General features: G+C 40.3%; 1 protein-coding gene across 2 annotated transcripts in view; it reads left to right on the top strand.

The window, feature by feature from the left end:
• Positions 1 to 18219, top strand: part of LOC136867000 (uncharacterized) — a 238447-nt gene that overhangs the window by 180352 nt on the left and 39876 nt on the right. For both annotated transcript variants that reach the window (XM_067144098.2, XM_068226993.1), the window contains exon 3: positions 8319 to 8557. In XM_067144098.2, the coding sequence (XP_067000199.1) occupies positions 8319 to 8557 (239 nt within the window). The remainder of the gene's footprint in view (positions 1 to 8318; positions 8558 to 18219) is intronic.

Below are 18219 nucleotides of genomic sequence, written 5' to 3'. Positions count from 1 at the left end.
GAACATATTTACGTTAATAAAAATTTAAGTAAACAAAAGCCTCCACGGGCTGACATACAAAAATGAATTAAAAATTATTTACATGAAAAGTCTAATCTGCCTAGTGTATCTTTGATTACTACAGCATGCTAAAGGACATTAGAAAACTTAGCTTTGACGACAGGTACCACCAGCGGCGCTCACATGACCGCTATTGTCATCCAGGCCTTAGCCTGACATAGCAGCGGTCTCCTGGATTTGAAGCATCATCCTTTGGAATCCAATGGCGGCCATGATTGTCCTGAAGGAGCCGGAACCCCCTGCAATGTGGTCGTACTGGAACTCGTCTTCTTCACCGCTTAGTAGTGCTCGTGCACATAGATTCCGCCCTTAATGATAGGCTGCGATTAGCTACAACCTGCGTGAAAATTTATAGTTCAAATTATGCACCATTAAATTAAGGGCACAAAGCCCGGGCAGATATCAGTCTTTCACAGCGGCAAAATTAATTACGAAACGCACTCGCCATACCCGCGAACCGCACGCGCGACCCGGAACGTTTATTGCTAATAAAGTAATGCACATGCGTGAGAGTAATCGCAAATAACGAATGGATCACTCACAGTCAAAGATTAGCAACTCAGAGCCTTTATCACCAGCCCGCACCTTGGTGTCTACTCAATTACGAATGTTTTAGGCAGAGGTAACTGATCAGATCATTGTTTTTACATGAATTAAAACACCATAATTAAAACAAACTGAGCTTCTAACATGGCGCGGCTTCCCCTTTCCAAGTTCTTTTTCAACCACCTTCCTCCGTCCTGCCAAAGAACTTCGCCTCGTAAATCCTCGCCTTCCGGTCCCACAACCAAAACAGGTTCAAACCAGGCTATCGGTTTGAACGTAATACACATGAAACAGGCATAATAATACAATGTTATTATTCACAGACATTATGACAATTCAAGTCTCGTTTTCTCCATACGAATAAACTGTGGAATATGGCTCCGTGACGGATATTATCTGACGGATTCCAATGAAATATTATACCAGGTTGGGTCAAGTTGTCTCCATTTCGCTTGCAGTTTGCCAGCTCCGGAAGCTCGGTTCTCCCCACTCCAGCACGTGGTTGGTTGAAAAAGTTAACCAGCGGACAGAACCTCCGCGCCTACACGTCGAAAAATGTCCGTCTATCCATGGCTTGGTACCGACTTCACTCTAACTAGGCGCAGTATAGCTTCCTAACAGCCATTTTCCTCCTACATGCAATAATCCATTTTTTAATGAACCCTGTGTGTTACTCATAATAATATGTGGCATATGGCGATATGTTACACTACATAACAATAATTCAGGCATACTCCACTCCACTTAGTTATACGTAAGTCGAACTCTTTACTGCGTTAGGGATTTATCTGACGAGACACTGCCCTTATACATTGCCGACAATGAGCTGTTCATTCACTTTCCTAAATATTTCACGTCCGTTTCTGATACACTCGCTCCACGCACTTAGCTAAATACGTGCCTATTTATGTTAATTGTTAATGATTCCTTCACAAAGAACTCACACACAAGTCACGAACAACTGGTAACGAACTGATGGCGAACTGAAAATGAACTGGTGATGTCTATTTCGCAGCTCCGTAATATATAGGCAGAGGGGAAAGAACGCCTCTTTCTCAAAATGCACTCCGGTAATACGTAACTAACAGTAACGAACGGGGTATCAAATTGTAGCTCCTGTACTCCCATTTTCACTGTGTGAATCTTATTAAAATAGCTTCGTGGATTCTCGAGCAATCTTAAAGGCGTCATTTGGTCTCTGTCGATGGATGATGACGAGTGCTAGGGGAATCCTTGAGCGCGTTGCCACGTTTAAGACCCAACATCCGATAACCATTAAGGCGCACCCTTGTCACGGCGTAATTACCGCTCTTTCAATTATATAGAGCACTTCTCGGCTTCATAATTATGTGTGAAATTCTCTTATTCAAATGAATGTTTGCACGTGCCCATCCGTTCAGTATTGTGCGATTTGTATTAATTGTCTGGTGAAAAACAATTGAATTCGGCGAGTTGGCAGTAATGAGTGGATAAGGGAAATACGGTATAATGTTAGTTCTTACGTTGGACATCCTCCATGAGCTCTGCTAGTGACCTAGATTCTCAGTCACATGATACCGCGTCTCTTTTCATCTCGCTCACTGCTGGAGAGAAAAACTTCGAGTACAAGCGCTCCTGCATTGTGTCGCGCGAGTCAGCGTACGGTCACTCGTGTCCCGGAACGGGTGGAAAAATTCTAACTTGGACAATTTTTATCGTAGAATGAAGCGAAAAACGGCATATTTCATCTTTTTGGTATCATGACAAATTATAGGTTACGTTGTGAACGGTCACAGTATAGGGATTGGGCTTTTAGGCAGTGATAGTTTAGAATGAAAAGTAATTACGCTTGTAGGATGTGTCATACAACCCTCTCGTCTATAATGTGGCAAGGGTAACGTAAATTCTAGGGGTTCTATTGGGCCGTACCCCTACTGTTTATGTAAATCTCGTTCCAGAATCGTTGTGCAGGCCATAATATACTTGTTACTAGCATCTGGAAGTTTGTATTTTAACCTTTAATTGCCTAAAAATTCGGGCTCGAGAATGAATTTGTGTGACTTATCGATGGCTGAGAACAAAAGATTTACAACTCAAAAAATGCATTTTTGAAATTTTAACATCAATATATGGCTTATGTGGACCTCTACAATCTCCGAAAATATTACAACACAAAATCTAATATATTCATGCCAGAAAGCACTTCTAACGGTTTTCAATATTCTGACAGTAGTCGCTTTCCTTAATTCGAAAGTGTTACATTTTGTGTTATAACTAGGGCTCGGAAGTTGAAGATCTATAAATTTCCTAAAAAGGTCACGTAAAAAGACCTAAAATCATCCAAAAACGACCTAAAACTGACAAAAATGACGTAAAAATGTGATCCAAATTCATTCATAATTTTTGTTTTAATGACATATTTAATGAAGGAATATAATGTTTTAATAAATTCTGGTGATATCCAACATCCAGTGAAATAATGTGTGAGTGAAATACTTCTTTCAGACATTATATATTTCTAGATTAACATAAGGTAAAAAGTGAATTTGGTGGTTGTTAAAAAAGTACCTGCAGAATTTAGAATTAAATCATTTTTCCACCTAGAACGAATTCAGCGAACCCGCATTGCGTTTCTCCTGGAGAAAGAAATTGAAACTAGTATAATTGCAATCATATTTGACTTAACAACACTAGGTTTACAGAAATTGGAATTCGTAAAGCTCACCACAGTTGGCTTGTCAGTATGTCACAAGAGTCATCTCCAGGTTCTTAGGTGTAAAGGGATCGTCGGTTTCAAACAGGACGTTGCGAAACATCGAGAAACTTCCCTCCACATCAACGGATGTTATACTTGAAGCAAGTGAGATCTTCCTCTTCAAAAACACTCACATCAAAATGTTCTCCTTTCAATATTTCACTTGTCTTGAACATAACTTCACATCCCTGGTTTTTTTTCAAGCACTAGTTTCATTTTTCATTTCATTTAATTTTCATTTCACTTTCTCTCCTACCACAGAAAAGATGTTAAAGCGGTATTGTATGACCTAATGATGACTCAAATTGAGAATGGGCAGTACAAATGTAGTCAAAAGGAGGGGAAGTGCAAAAAAAGAAGCGTTAAGAACTAAAAAGGGCTAAAAAGGACCTGTAAGCCAAAAATGCCGAAAAAAGCAAAAAGGACGAATTAAACACACGATATTCTGGTCTACAATGACCCAGAATGAACATATCTCGTCTTCGGGCACTCAGAAAAAAAGGGCATTTGTTCAACTTCCGAACCTTAGTTATAAAACTTTTCCAGTTCAAAATAAATTATATAAGAACTAAGTATACGCAAATTTTCATGAAAATTGTGTAACAAGTGTATTTCTTGAGAAGCAATAATATAAACTGCTAAAACCTTAAATTCTTCTCCTGAAAATTCATGGATTGTGAATTGTAACCCTTTCGTCCTCAGTCATCGATATGCAAAAATCATTAAGTAGAGTTTCTAGCAGTAGAGCTATAAGAATTGTTGAATTTTACTGTATTTAATCTAGCGGAAGGAATATCTCACCCAAACACCCTTAATATCACAATCGTCAGTTATTTTTCAGCCCATCCAGAAGGTGTGAATACAATATCTGAACAACACTCACTTTAAACTATAAAATAAAAATTGGTGGTAGCCTGTCACTATTGTAATAATAATATTATTGGCTTTACGCCCCACTAACTACGCTTTTACGGTTTTCGAAGACGCCAAGTTGCCGAAATTTAGTCCCGTAAGAGTTTATTTACGTGCCAGTAAATCTACCGACATGGGACTGACGTATTTGAGCACCTTCAAATAGCACCGGACTGAGCCAGGATCAATCTTGCCAAGTTGGGGTCAGAAAGCCAGCACGTCAACCGTCTGAGCCACTCAGCCCGGCAGTCGCATTGTAACCGCCGCGTGGTTTTAAGGGTTTTGTAGACTTACTTATTAGAAATAAAACACGAATATAATGTAGATAATAAATTTGACTCAATAGAACGTGGTGTCGGCCCCACAGTGTAGGGGTAGCATGTCTGCCTATTACCGCTAAGCCCCGGGTTCAATTTCCGCCCAGGTCAGGGATTTTTACCTGGATCTGAGGGCTGGTTCGAGGTCTACTCAGCATACGTGATTACAATTGAGGAGACATCTGACGGTGAGATAGCGGCCCTGGTCCAGAAAGCCAAGAATAACGGCCGAGAGGATTCGTCGAGCTGACCACACGACACCTCGTAATCTGCCCGGCCTCTGGGCTGAGCAGCGGTCGCTTGGTAGGCCACAGCCCTTCATAGCTGTAGTGCCATGGGGTTTGTGGGTTAAAACGTCGTACTCTTGGAATGTCGGTAATAACTCGGTGTACTGTAGTATGGGCCTGTAATATGAGAAATAAGATACATCATTTAAGAGTTCGGGAGTAATATTACAAGTAAGACCAATCGTTTCAACTTTTTCTTTTGACCGGGCGAGTTGGCCGTGCGTATAGAGGCACGCGGCTGTGAGCTTGCAGCCGGGAGATAGTAGGTTCGAATCCCACTATCGGCAGCCCTGAAGATGGTTTTCCGTGGTTTCCCATTTTCACACCAGGCAAATGCTGGGGCTGTACCTTAATTAAGGCCACGGCCGATTCCTTCCAACTCCTAGGCCTTTCCTATCCCATCGTCGCCATAAGACCTATCTGTATCGGCGGGACGTAAAGCCCCTAGCAAAAAGAATGCTTTTGAACGTTTTTGTCCAATCCTAATAAAATATCTCTTTTCCATCATTAAATGTTATTCTATACAAATGAGCACGATGTATTCACAACGACAGCTAACCTCCAACTGAGGGCGCGTGTGACGTCACAAATTTAGCACAAATTTTGCCTTACTCTGAAGCGCTATTTCATGAAAACTACGTATCATAATTTCAGTTTTTATTTTTTTAACAGGTAGCTTCCTTCTTTGTCTGTCAATTGAGACATTAAACATAACCATAAGTTAAATACTCTCCGTGATAAACGCGTTCTACCCAAACACTAGAAGCATCGACCAGCTCCATGGCTAATTGGTTAGCGTGCTGGCTTTTGGTCACTGGGGTCCCGGGTTCGATTCCCGGCAGGCTCGGGAATTTTAACTATAATTGGTTAATTTCGCTGGCACGGGGGCTGGGTGTATGTGTCGTCTTCATCATCATCTCATCCTCAACACGACGTGCAGGTCACCTAAGGGCGTCAAGTCGAAAGACCTACTTGCCCACGGACACTCCCGGCATTAAAAGCCATACGCTGTCTTTTTCTTACTAGAAGCATCTTAAAAAATTTCCTTCCATGTACTCTTTGTCGAGGAACGTAGGTCTAAGTCTACATTAAAAGACCTACATTTTGTCTCCCTCGAGAGAGACTTTCAGAGTTCGTTCATTAGGACAGAGTTTTACCACAGTGCTAAAATTTTAAGAAAATTGCTCTTAAGATGGCAGTCCATGCATCTAACCGCACTCTACTTAGCTCGCTTCATATTGCAGAATAATTTATGTGCGTGAACCAAGAAATGTGCTGGCATTCCTAGCGCGGCTTGAAGTCTCACCGTGCCACTAAATATCTTCACACTTACTCCATCGCTGGCTGCTCACCATGAAATAAGTACCAACAGCTGTTTCAGCGGTGGAGATCTCAGGAGCATTGGTTCGATAATAGCCGGTGTAGTCGATTCGTGAAATGTTGTATGAGATCACTATTCTCTATTATTAACACTAATCAGAGAGAAAAAATGGAAGGGATTCGACACTTCTAAAAATGCAGATATCGGCCAAACAAAGACAAGGACTGCGAAGGGCGTGAAAATTAAAGACTCCTTACGCCTCGGGTGCTCTAATAGCGTCGGGGTCGGGAAAGGACAAGAGCAGACCAAGGGAGGTCGGATAGGATAGATGAAAGCGAGGGACCGAGCTCGATAGCTGCAGCCGCTTAAGTGCGGCCAGTATCTAGTATTCGGGAGATAGTAGGTTCGAACCCCACTGTCGGCAGCCCTGAAAATGGTTTTCCGTGGTTTTCCATTTTCACACCAGTCAAATGCTGGGGCCGTACCTCAATTAAGGCCACGGCCGCTTCCTTCCCACTCCTAGCCGTTCCCTGTCCCATCGTCGCCATAAGACCTATCTGTGTCGGTGCGACGTAAAGCAACTGGCAAAAAAGATAAGAAAGCGAGGGATGGCACAAGTAAGTGGAGGCAATGCCAGGACTCAGCTAAGGGACCCGTAGACGCCCACCCACGCTCCCCAAGTTGAGAGCGCCTGGGGCCCGTTTTAGTCCCCTATTATGACAGGCAGGCGATGCCGTGGGTGTTATTATACCGCCTCCACCCACAGGAGGTCTGACCCACTGAGGCTGCTTTAAAATGAAGTAATTGCTTCCCGCACTTTTAAATTAGTGGAATGTAGTGCATCTAACCCAATAACACTGGCCTCTCACCTCTCGGTTCCGTGGTTCAAATCCCGGTCACTCCATGTGAGATTTGTGCTGGACAAAGAGGAGGTGGGGCAGGTTTTTCTCCGGACACATCGGTTTTCTCTGTCATCTTTCATTCCAGTAACACTCTCCAGTATCATTTCGTCTGTCAGTTATTAATCATTGCCCCAGAGGATTGCGACAGACTTCCGCAGCCGGCACAATTATTATTATTATTATTATTATTATTATTATTATTATTATTATTATTATTATTATTATTATTATTATTACCATCGCCGCTATATGGGGCTTCATTCAATCTATACCTGACTCAGTTGAAACTCGAAACTGGCTGCGGGTATTCATTTTCAATGCATTTAACGCATCGAGTGCAATTGCTGCAAGGCATTAAAAAATCGTTGCACGCCTCCCGTTGCCAACAAAGTGAGTAGTTCTGAACCCGTTGCATGGAACCACGCATTTGTTGAAACACCACCGGCTGTTGCCGGATTACACCAAAGGCAATGAACACGTGTTCTCGTAGTGAATCCGCATAATTCGTGGGGACCGCATACACCATGGTCCTAAGATATCTGTCAAAAATTGAAAGGGTTAAGGTCCGGAGAACGGGCAGGCCAAGTTATTGGCCCTCGCAGACCAATTCATTGCTCATGGAAGATCCATGATAGGTGAAGACTAATGCTACGATGAAAATGGGTCAGTGCCCCACTATAACAAGACCATAACACAACATGCTAGTAGGTTTACGACCAATTTTTAGATAGCAACCTATTCCCCCCTTTTGTTGCATACTACCCTCCGTAAATTATTGGAACATGGTGATCATTGATGGTAGTGGTAACGGACCATCACTCCGAAGATACTGAATTTGCGACCAATGTTTATAGAGCATTTTTTCCTTCGTTTGTTGCGTGCTGCCTCCTCTGCAAATATCCCAACCTTTTCAAGGACATGCCGTATAGAGAATAACATCATTCGGCGAAAAGCCCTATTGCCTTATTGTCAAAAAAACTTTTGCAGCAGTTAATTATAATGTTATCATTGATTTTACACCAAAATGTTTATTACCATTACATTTAGAATCTATTTATTGTTCATTTACCCCAAGTTTCATTTAAATCTGTAAGGTCCAGGTTTCTTCGTGATTGGCTTTCTTTGTGGATGATGCCATCTCTTGCACGCTAGCCCACACTCGTCTGTAAGTAACTTAAGGATAGTTTAGTGATAATGTTTTTAGCTTTCAAGTTTACAGTCCTTGTTTATTGTGCTCAGCCCAGTTCCCCTTCATCTCGTACTACGTGATCAACAAGAGCAACACGGACCCTGTGGACTTCTTCCGCAACCTGCAGGCCGCCTCACTGCGCAAGTTCGACCCCCGCAGCACGAGGTACACGGCGGCGCACACACTCGACCTCTTCAACGAGGTGGCCAGCATCGCGAGGCCGCCCCTCGAGCCCATGTCGAAGAGGCCCAAGTCTGCTGCCACCGGCTACATCATCTGTGTTTACAAGGTACGCTCTCCATCAGTCTCAGCTTTTTTCTATCTTGCTCTTTCAGCAGGGTTGCCGGAGTTACGTGTTGTGGTCAGAATTTGTATTCGAATTGTATAAAAAATGTATGAGTTGAGCGTAAATTCGATGATAATGCATCCATGAATTCCATGAAGTGGCTACGAAACTTGAAAATGAAAACTCGCAGTTTCTCTCTTTCACACGTAATCTAAGTAGCGATCTATCAGTAAATATGTACTTAGAGCTTCTAGGCTTAGGACTAGCAGTTTTGCAAAAATTTTCAAGAAACTGGTGGTTTAAAAATTCCTATAATTTTAACAGGCACGTATTTAAAATTTAATGAAACCTTTTTAAAACGTTTGACGAGATTGTCTGCTCTTTCTTATGTATTGTATTCTGGTTGTTTGCATGTTTATGACCACAATACTTTAATTTTTCATTGATGTCTTGGGGGCAATCTGAGGATCGAATATTGATGCATCGTCCTTGCACCTGCGAAAACTGCTATGTCAAAATATTTCTGCTTAGAATTTTCACTGGAAAGGTTCTGTAGGCCGCCCCTAGTGGACTTTGACAGAACTAAAAACCGAAGATAACCGTTCTTTATCGAGGGAGAAAGGCGGCAGAAAAAGTAAAAATGGAGTGAGCTGGTTTTGTATATTTATGTAACAATAATTGTGGTGCAAAATTAAAGTGTTGCTAAGGTGGAATCAGTGTGTTGTACACGCTACAGTTACTTCACTACAGTTCTGTCTTCTAAGGTTCAATATTGTGCGACGATATTCAGAGATTTCTCGCTCTTAATGAGATATGCACTGCGGGGTCAGTATTTCTCGAATACATAGCGGATTTTACAGGCGCAACGACGATGTAGGCTTATTTCTATTTTTAAAAATGTGAGAGCTTCTGCAAATGTAAATATATTTATATGTGTACTGCTGAAAGCACTATTGACTTGAGAATAGAAAGTCTCGGTAAGCATTTGTTGTTCTGCCAGAAACTAGGGACTCTGAAGCCAATAAGTATGGTGGCAAAACTTCATTATCTATATAAATAAAATCGTAACGACCGTGTGTCTGTACATTGATTATTTTGGCGAAATTTCCGTACAGTTATCCGTTTCAGGTGTAATAATGACCATCTGCATTATTTTTAGCTTTGGTGTCTGTTTGTCTGTTTGACTGTCCTTCTATAACTTGAAAACTACTGGATATATGTCCACCAAACTTCATATTTAGAATCCACCTGTCCTTGGGTAGGTTTTAGCGCAAATATCGTTTCTAAATCCCTGAACTGAGTGGGGATTTTTTACAAAACCGAAACCGTGATTTTGCACTCCGTCAAAGTATACACAACCGAACTTAATGGAAATCTACCTGCCTTAATGAAAATTAATTTCTAAACCTTTTTTCTTATGTGCATCATTTCGATACCAGGATTAATAACGGAGATAACATTAACGGACCGTTTTTCGGTACAAGTCCCACAGGACTTAACGCAAGAGCGGGTGCGAGTAAAGCGTATTTCTTACAACTTGAAAACTACTCACATATTTAAACCAAACTTTATATTTAGCACCCACCCCTCCAAGGGTAGGTATTAAGGTTTATACCATTTCAAATTCCCGGAATGGACTGGGGTTTTATAGGGGACCGAAATGGTGATTTTTACTCTCCCACAATATATAAAGTACAAGACCAAACTGACTGGAAATCGATCAAACTGTTTGGAAATCCAATTCTAATTTCTTTTTCTCATGTGCATTTTTCAACGGGAGGATTAATAAGGGAGATAACATGAAAGATCGGTTATCAGGCTAAGTCTAGCGGACATAGCCCAAAAGGTGTTATACGTGGAGCAGATTCCTTATCTATCTAGATAAATCACACCGTAACGACCGTGTGTTTGTGAATTGACTATTTAGGCGAAATTTTCGTACAGCTCTCCGTTTAAGGGGTAATAATGACCACCTGCATATTTTTTAGCTATAGTTTCCTGGAAGCCCTAAATTTTAACCCCCCCCCCCCCCTCGCCCAAAATCAAGATTGCCTCACAATCTGTCACACGAGCTGAAAAATTGAAATTAAGCAAATTTATACGTTTTAGCCGGTAACATACGGAAAAGTTCCAAGATCTTTAAATATGTCACTTTTTATGCCGAATAATATCGAAATATAGGCAATTTAATGACGGTGCAGACCTTCGTTTTGAGGTATTTCGCGGCTAAACGATAAGTCCTATCACAAAACGGATGGCACATTCTGCGTTCAGTTTCGAGTGATCTACAACTTTGGTCCTGTGATATTTCGTCGTCTCTCTCTCTCTCCCTTATAGGGTATATTTGGCTGTATATTTCGATGGTTCGTAAATGTTGTGCTTTTTACACGTGTAATACTTAGTTTGACACACTTATAGGAAAGGTAGAATCATCGAATTAGGCACGCACATTGACACGACCAATGGCTATACGCGAACCCAATTTCATGATTCTAGCTTCCACATAAGTATGTGAAAAATAATATAAAATGATGAAAATGTACCCAAATTTCACCCCATTCAAATGTCGTAACTCAATCGAACCCATAAATATGTGAGATACGAGAAAATGTTTAACACCAAACATGTAGAGCGATAAAAAGGACGTCTGAGGGTGCAAACCGGTTGTTGGTATGATGTACCGTTTAGGAACAGTAAATCTCGAAATGAAGGTTTGCACTTTCAAACGTGCCCATGCTTATCTGTCATCTATATACATATAATCCCAACGACCGTCTGTCTATACATTGGCTATTTTGGCGGAATTTCCGTACAGTTATCCGTTTCAGTTGTAATAATGACCATCTGCATATTTCTTAACTTTGGTGTCTGTTTGTCGGTTTGATTGTATGAGTTTTTATAGCCTGAAAACTACTGAATATATTTCTACCAAACTTGATATTTAGAATCCACCTGGCCTTTTATAGGTTTTAGGGCCAATATTATTTCTGAATACCTAAATTTACTGGGGTTTATCCGAAACCGGAACCATGATTTTGCACTTCCTCAAAATATGCACATCCGAAATTAATCAAAATCTACAATCCTCAACGGAAATCCATTTCTAAAACTTTTGTTCTCATGTGAATTTTTCGACAGGAGGATTAATAAGTGAGATTTCATGAACGGTTGGTTTTGCAGGTTAAGTCCAGCGGACGTAGCCAAAATGTGTTGTACGTGGAGCAGATTCCTTATCTATCTATATAAATAAAATCGTAACGACTGTGTGTGCCTGTACATTGACTATTCTGGTGAATTTTTCGTACAGATACCCGTTTGAGGGGTAATAATGATCGTCTGCATATTTTTTTGGTTTAATTTCCTGAAAGTCATAAATTTTACCTCCTCATCCAAAATCCACATTGCAGCATAATCTGCCAGACAAGCAAAAAAATTGAAATTTGGCAAACTTATACGTTTCAGCCTGTAACGAACGAAAAACTTCACAGATCTTTAATTTTTTAATTTTTATCCCCGAAGAATATCGAAATATGGAAGCAATTTTAATGATGGTGCAGACATTCGTTTCGAGGTATTTCATGGGATAAACGGGAAGTCGTATCACATTACGAATGGCGCAATCTTCGTTGAATTAGGAGTGATCTTCAACCTTGGTCTTATGACTTTTTGTATCTGTATCGCTTATACGTTAGATTCGTCTCTATTTCACGATTTTAAGTAAATTTGGACTCTTTACCTATATAATTCATACTTTCAATCACTTACAGGAAAGATAGTATGATCAAACTCTACACGAACATTGGCCCACCCAGTACCCTTATGTGAGCCAAATGCTATGTCACATAATTATCCGAAAAGTAATGCAATGTAAGATAAGTTTACACAAATTTCAACCTATTGAACGTTGCTGACTCAATCTGACCCATGAATAGATGAGATGCGAGGAAATATCATAGGACCAGCCATTTAGATCACTAAATACTGCGCCTTACGGTACATTCCTTTGTCAATATGACGTACCGTTTAGCAGCAGTTAATCTGTAAATGAAGGTCTGCAATATTGTAAACATGCATATACTTTCGTATGTCCATCCATATATATTCATTGATGTCGATTTGTAGCGATGGAGAAAGGGTGTGTCTGCTATTGTAATCAGTACTCCCTACACCGACTTTGACTGCTGGCAGTAGGAATGGGATACTTCTCCAACTCCTGTGTAACTGGCATTGGTAAGGAGGGCCTACGATTTTAATGAATAATTCACTTCTCGATTTGTCTTGCAGAAGGCAAGGGATCATGCAGTTTTGTTCGAAAGTCCCCTACCCTATTGTGTTTGACTCTAGGCCAGGGTGCCCGCCATTATAAACAAATGTTCCAATCTAAAATTTGACTAGTATTAGGCATAGTGGCCTGCTATTTTCATGGAACTCACGAATTCTGTGTGACTGGCAGTAAGCTGGCTGGCAGCAGTAAAAAGGGCCTGCCATTATACTGATAACTGCACAACTCAATTTTGACTGGTGGTAGGGAAGTTGCCTGCTATTATAATAAAAACTCCTCAACTGTAATCTGTCTGAAAGTATGAAATGGGTCTGCCATTGTAACTAAAAGTCTCCAAATCGATTGTGACGGCGCAGTAGGCAATGGGGCTTGCAATTATAATGTAAACTTGCCAACTCGATTGTGAATGGCAATAGGCAAGTGAGCCTGCCGTTATCATCACAACTCCGCAACCCTCATTTTACATTGGAAACAACATATGGGGACCTCCCCATACTACTTCTCGGATAAGGCTAAGAGACATGCAATTTTAAAACAATCTAATTTACTGCACGCACAGTATTTACATCGATATCCGTATAGAATATAGAATACCGTAGTGAAGCACGGGTACATTTGCTAATAAATACATATATAAATAAATGAATAAATGAATACATATATAAATAAATACATGCCACACTTACAGGAGAGGTTGCAACAAGAGCAATTTAAGAAGGCATTGTAAAAGACGAGCACCGCTATTCTCATATCAGCTGACTTCTCTCCTCCTCACCCCAACCAACATGCTAAGTGATGCTTGGATTAAGCAGCAACGTCCTCTGACCGACCAAGCCTCACCCCAAAATGTCATAGTTATCGCAGACTTAGTTTGCTACTACTGCCTGAAGTGTTATCTATATAAATAAAATCGTAACTACCGCGTGTCTGTACATTGACTATTTTAGCGCAATTTCCGTACAGTTATCCGTTTCAGGTGTAGTAATGACCATATGCATAATTTTTAGCTTTGGTGTCTGTTTGTCTGTTTGCCTGTCCTTCTATAATTTGAAAACTACTGGATATATTTCCACCAAACTTCATATTTAGAATCCAGCGGACAGGTGTTATACGTGGAGCAGATGCCTCATCAATCCATATAAATCAAATCGTAACGACCGTGTGTCTGTGCGTTGACAATTTTTGCGAAATTTTCGTACAGCTTTCCGTTTAAGGGATAATAATGACCATCTGCATATTTTTAGGTATAGTTTCCTGAAAATCCTAAAATTTAACTCCCTCGCCCAAAATCAGGATTGCCTCACAATCTGCCATACGAGCTGGAAAATTTAAATTAAGCAAAATTATACGTTTTAGCCAGTAACCTACGGAAAACTTTCGAGATCTTTAAATTTTCACTTTTTATTCCGAAGAATATTGAAATATGGAAGCAATTTAATGACGGTGCAGACCTTCGTTTCGAGGTATTTCGTGGCTAAACAGTAAGTCCTATCACAAAACGGATGGCACAATCTCCGTTCATATTGAAGTGATCTACAATTTTGGTCCTGTGACATTTTGTCATCTCTCCCTTGTATGGTAGATTTGGCTGTATATTTCGATTGTTCGTAAATTTTGTGCTTTTTATACGTGCGTTACTTAGTTTTACACACTTATAGGAAAGATAGAGTTATCGAATTTGGCATGCAGATTGACACGGCCAATGGCTATATGCGAACCAAATTTCTAGCTCCCACATACGTACGTGAAAAAGATTTAAAATATTAAAAATGTAACAAAATTTCACCCCATTCAAATATCGTAACTCAATCGAACCCATAAATACCGAAGATACGAGAATATGTTTTAAAACCAAACATGAAGAGCGATAAAAGGGACGTCTGAGGGTGCAAACGGTTTGTTGGTATGATCTACCGTTTAGGAGCAGTAAATCTCGAAATGAAGGTTTGCACTTACAAACGTGCCCATTCTTTTCTGTCATCTATATAAATATAATCGCAAAGACCGTGTGTCTGTGCATTGACCATTTTGGCGAAATTTCCGTACAGTTCAGGTGTAATAATGACCATTTGCATATTTCTTAGCTTTGGTGTCTGTTTGATTTGTGAGTTCTTATAACTTGAAAACTACTGAATATTTTTCTACCAAACATGATACTTAGAATCCACCTGTCCTTGAGTAGGTTTTATGCCAAATATTATTTCTGAATACCTAAATTTAGTGGGGGTTTATCCGAAACCGAAACAATAATTTTGCACTCCCTCAACATATGCACATCCGAAATTAATGGAAATCTACAATCCTTAATGGAAATCCATTTCTAAAACATTTTTTCTTATATGCATCATTCGACAGGAGGATTAATAAGGGAGATATCATGAACGGTTGGTTTTGCAGGTTACGTCCAGCGGACATAGCCCAAAAGGTGTTGTACGTGGAGCAGATTCCTCATCTATAGCCTATAAATAAAATCGCAACGACTGTGTGTGCCTGTACATTGACTATTTTGATGAAATTTTTCGTACAGCGACCCGTTTGAGGGGTAATAATGACCATCTGCATATTTTTAGTGTAGTTTTCTGAAAGTCCTAATTTTTACCCCCCTTCCCAAAATCCAGATTGCGGCATAGTCTGCCAGACAAGCAAGAAAATTGAAATTTGGCAAAAATTATACGTTTTTGCCTGTAACGGACGGAAAACTTCCAAGATCTTTAAATTTCTCACTTTTTATCCCCAAAGAATATCGAAATATGGAGGCAATTTTAATGATGGTGCAGACATTTATTTCGAGATATTTCGTGGAAGAAACGGGAAGTCCTTTCACATAACGGTTGACACAACCTCCGTTCAATTTGGACTGATCTTCAACCTTGATCTTATGACTTTTTGTCGTATCTGTATCGCTTATACTTTAGATTCGTCTCTATTTCTCGATTTTAAGTAAATTTGAACTTTTTACATGCATAATTCATACTTCCAATCACTTACAGGAAAGTTAGAATCATCAAACTCTACACGAACATTGGCCCACCCAGTACCACATGTGAGCCAAATGCTACGTCACATAATTATCCGAAAAGTAATGCAATGTAAGGTAATCTTACATAAATTTCACCCTATTCAAAGTTTCTGAATCTGACCCATGAATTAATCAATCAATCAATCAATAAATCAATCATTCAATCAGTCAGTACTGATCTGCATTTAGGGCAATCGCCCAGGTGGCAGATTCCCTATCTGTTGTTTTCCTAGCCTTTTCTTAAATGATTTCAAAGAAATTGGAAATTTATTGAACATCTCCCTTGGTAAGTTATTCCAATCCCTTCACTTATAATGCCAACGATATTCTTCAGTGCACCACCTGTCACTCTCACTTCCAAACAAAACTGGCTTCAGGAAGCACAAATGAGCACCCATTCCCACGAATATGTCAAACTCTATCAATCTTTGTCATATGAACCATCATATTCAAACTCTTTCACTCTCAGGCTTTTTAGCCTTTACGTTAACACTGCTATGAATTCAAAGCAGAATCTTGAAGTAATTAATCGTTAAAAATGTTTGAAATTGAGTATATTTTCCAAACAGTATTCCCATCGAGATTTCAACTGTATCTTAGGAACAATTCAACAATATCGTGATCATTATTAGAGGTAATAATATCCTTCAATAAAATCTGGAGAGGCTTGGATTGCCTAACCACAATTTAAATATCCAAGAGGTCTTCCTTTCCACTAAATAATTGCCTCAGGTTTAAATAATCATACATCGCACCCTGGTTTTATTTTCCACGAGTGAACACTAAAACAAACCAGGGAGTTTGTCAAGTGAGCGCGTATAACGTAGCGAGTTCAGCATTTATCTACAATTGAAACTTCTCATCTGCGATCGAAACTAAGATTTTGGGAACTTGAGGATTATCCCCACCCTTGATCTACCGACACTGTTATGCTACTCGATAAGATGTACCAGCAATATAAATATTAAATGAGTTATGCTGTCAGGTGGAGCCTCGTTCCCTGTGCGGTCCGCCCCCACTAGATATAAGATGCATATCCAATAATGTCCCCAGCGGAGGCGGTAATGAGATTCATCAACAAGCCGAGAACTCGGATGCAGAGCGTTCCTTAGCAACTGTTAAGGTGAGCTCTGGCCCGAAGGCCGATCCGCGTTCTGACACGAGCCAGCAATGTTCTCTTCGACTGATGGTAAGTATCATGGCGTACAATATTGTACAACCCGTCCTTCGAGAGGTAATTCATTGCCTCGTGTTGCGCGTCGCATGTCTCGACGAGTTGGTGAATCTCTTCTTGTGGTTGATCGCCACGCTGAGTTGGGGGCGTGGTTGGGGCCCCCTGTGGGAGGGTGGGTGGTTGGGGCCCCCTGAAATACACCAGCTAACCATCGCGGATGGAACTCTGGGTGTTATGTGCATCATGAAATATGAAGATAATAAAACATGAAGATATGTCCGGAAATGTGAATGTAATGTAGAATGTGCAGCAAATAAAAAAAATACATTGAAGTATGTTCTTGTCTCCTTGTGTACGTATACAATAGCTGTGATCATTAGGGGTAATAATATCCTTCATTCAAGACTGGACAGAACTGGACTACCTAATAACCACAATATAATTATCCGAGAGGTCTTCGTACGACTAAATAATTGACATATTCAACTAAGTGAAATGAAATAACTTCGAAAAGCAAAGAATGACGAGATACGAGAAAATATCATAGGACCAGCCATTTAGGCAGCTAAATACTGCGTCGTATGGTACAATCCTTTGTCGATATGACGTACCGTTTAGCAGAAGTTAATCTGTAAATGAAGATCTGCAATACTGTAAACATTCATATACTTTCGTACCGGTATGTTCATCGATATATATTCATTGATGTCGATTTGTAGCGATCGAGAAAGGGTGTGTCTGCTATTGTAATCAGTGCTCCCCACACCGACTTTGACTGGCAGTAGGAACGGGGTCCTTCTCCAACTCCTGTGTAACTGGCATTAGTAAGGAGGGCCTACCATTGTAATAAATAATTCACTTCTCGATTTGACTTGCAGAAAACAAGGGAGGATGCAATTTTGATCAATACTACCCTACCCGATTGTGTTTGGCTGTAGGCCAGGGTGCCCTCCATTACAAACAAATGTGCCCATCTAAAATGTGACTAGCAATAGGCATGGTGGCCTGTTATTTTAATGGAAACTCACCAACTCTGTGTGACTGGCGGTAAGCTGGCAGGCAGAAGGAAAAAGGGTCTGTCATTATAATGATAACTGCACGACTCAATTTTGACTGGTTGTAGGGAAGTTGCCTGCCATTATAATAAAAGCTCCTCAATTTTTTTCTGCCTGGAAGTAGAAATGTGGGCC

Source organism: Anabrus simplex, chromosome 3 (genome assembly GCF_040414725.1).
Source record: "Anabrus simplex isolate iqAnaSimp1 chromosome 3, ASM4041472v1, whole genome shotgun sequence".
NCBI lineage: Eukaryota > Metazoa > Arthropoda > Insecta > Orthoptera > Tettigoniidae > Anabrus > Anabrus simplex.
This window is presented reverse-complemented; position numbering and strand designations above follow the sequence as displayed.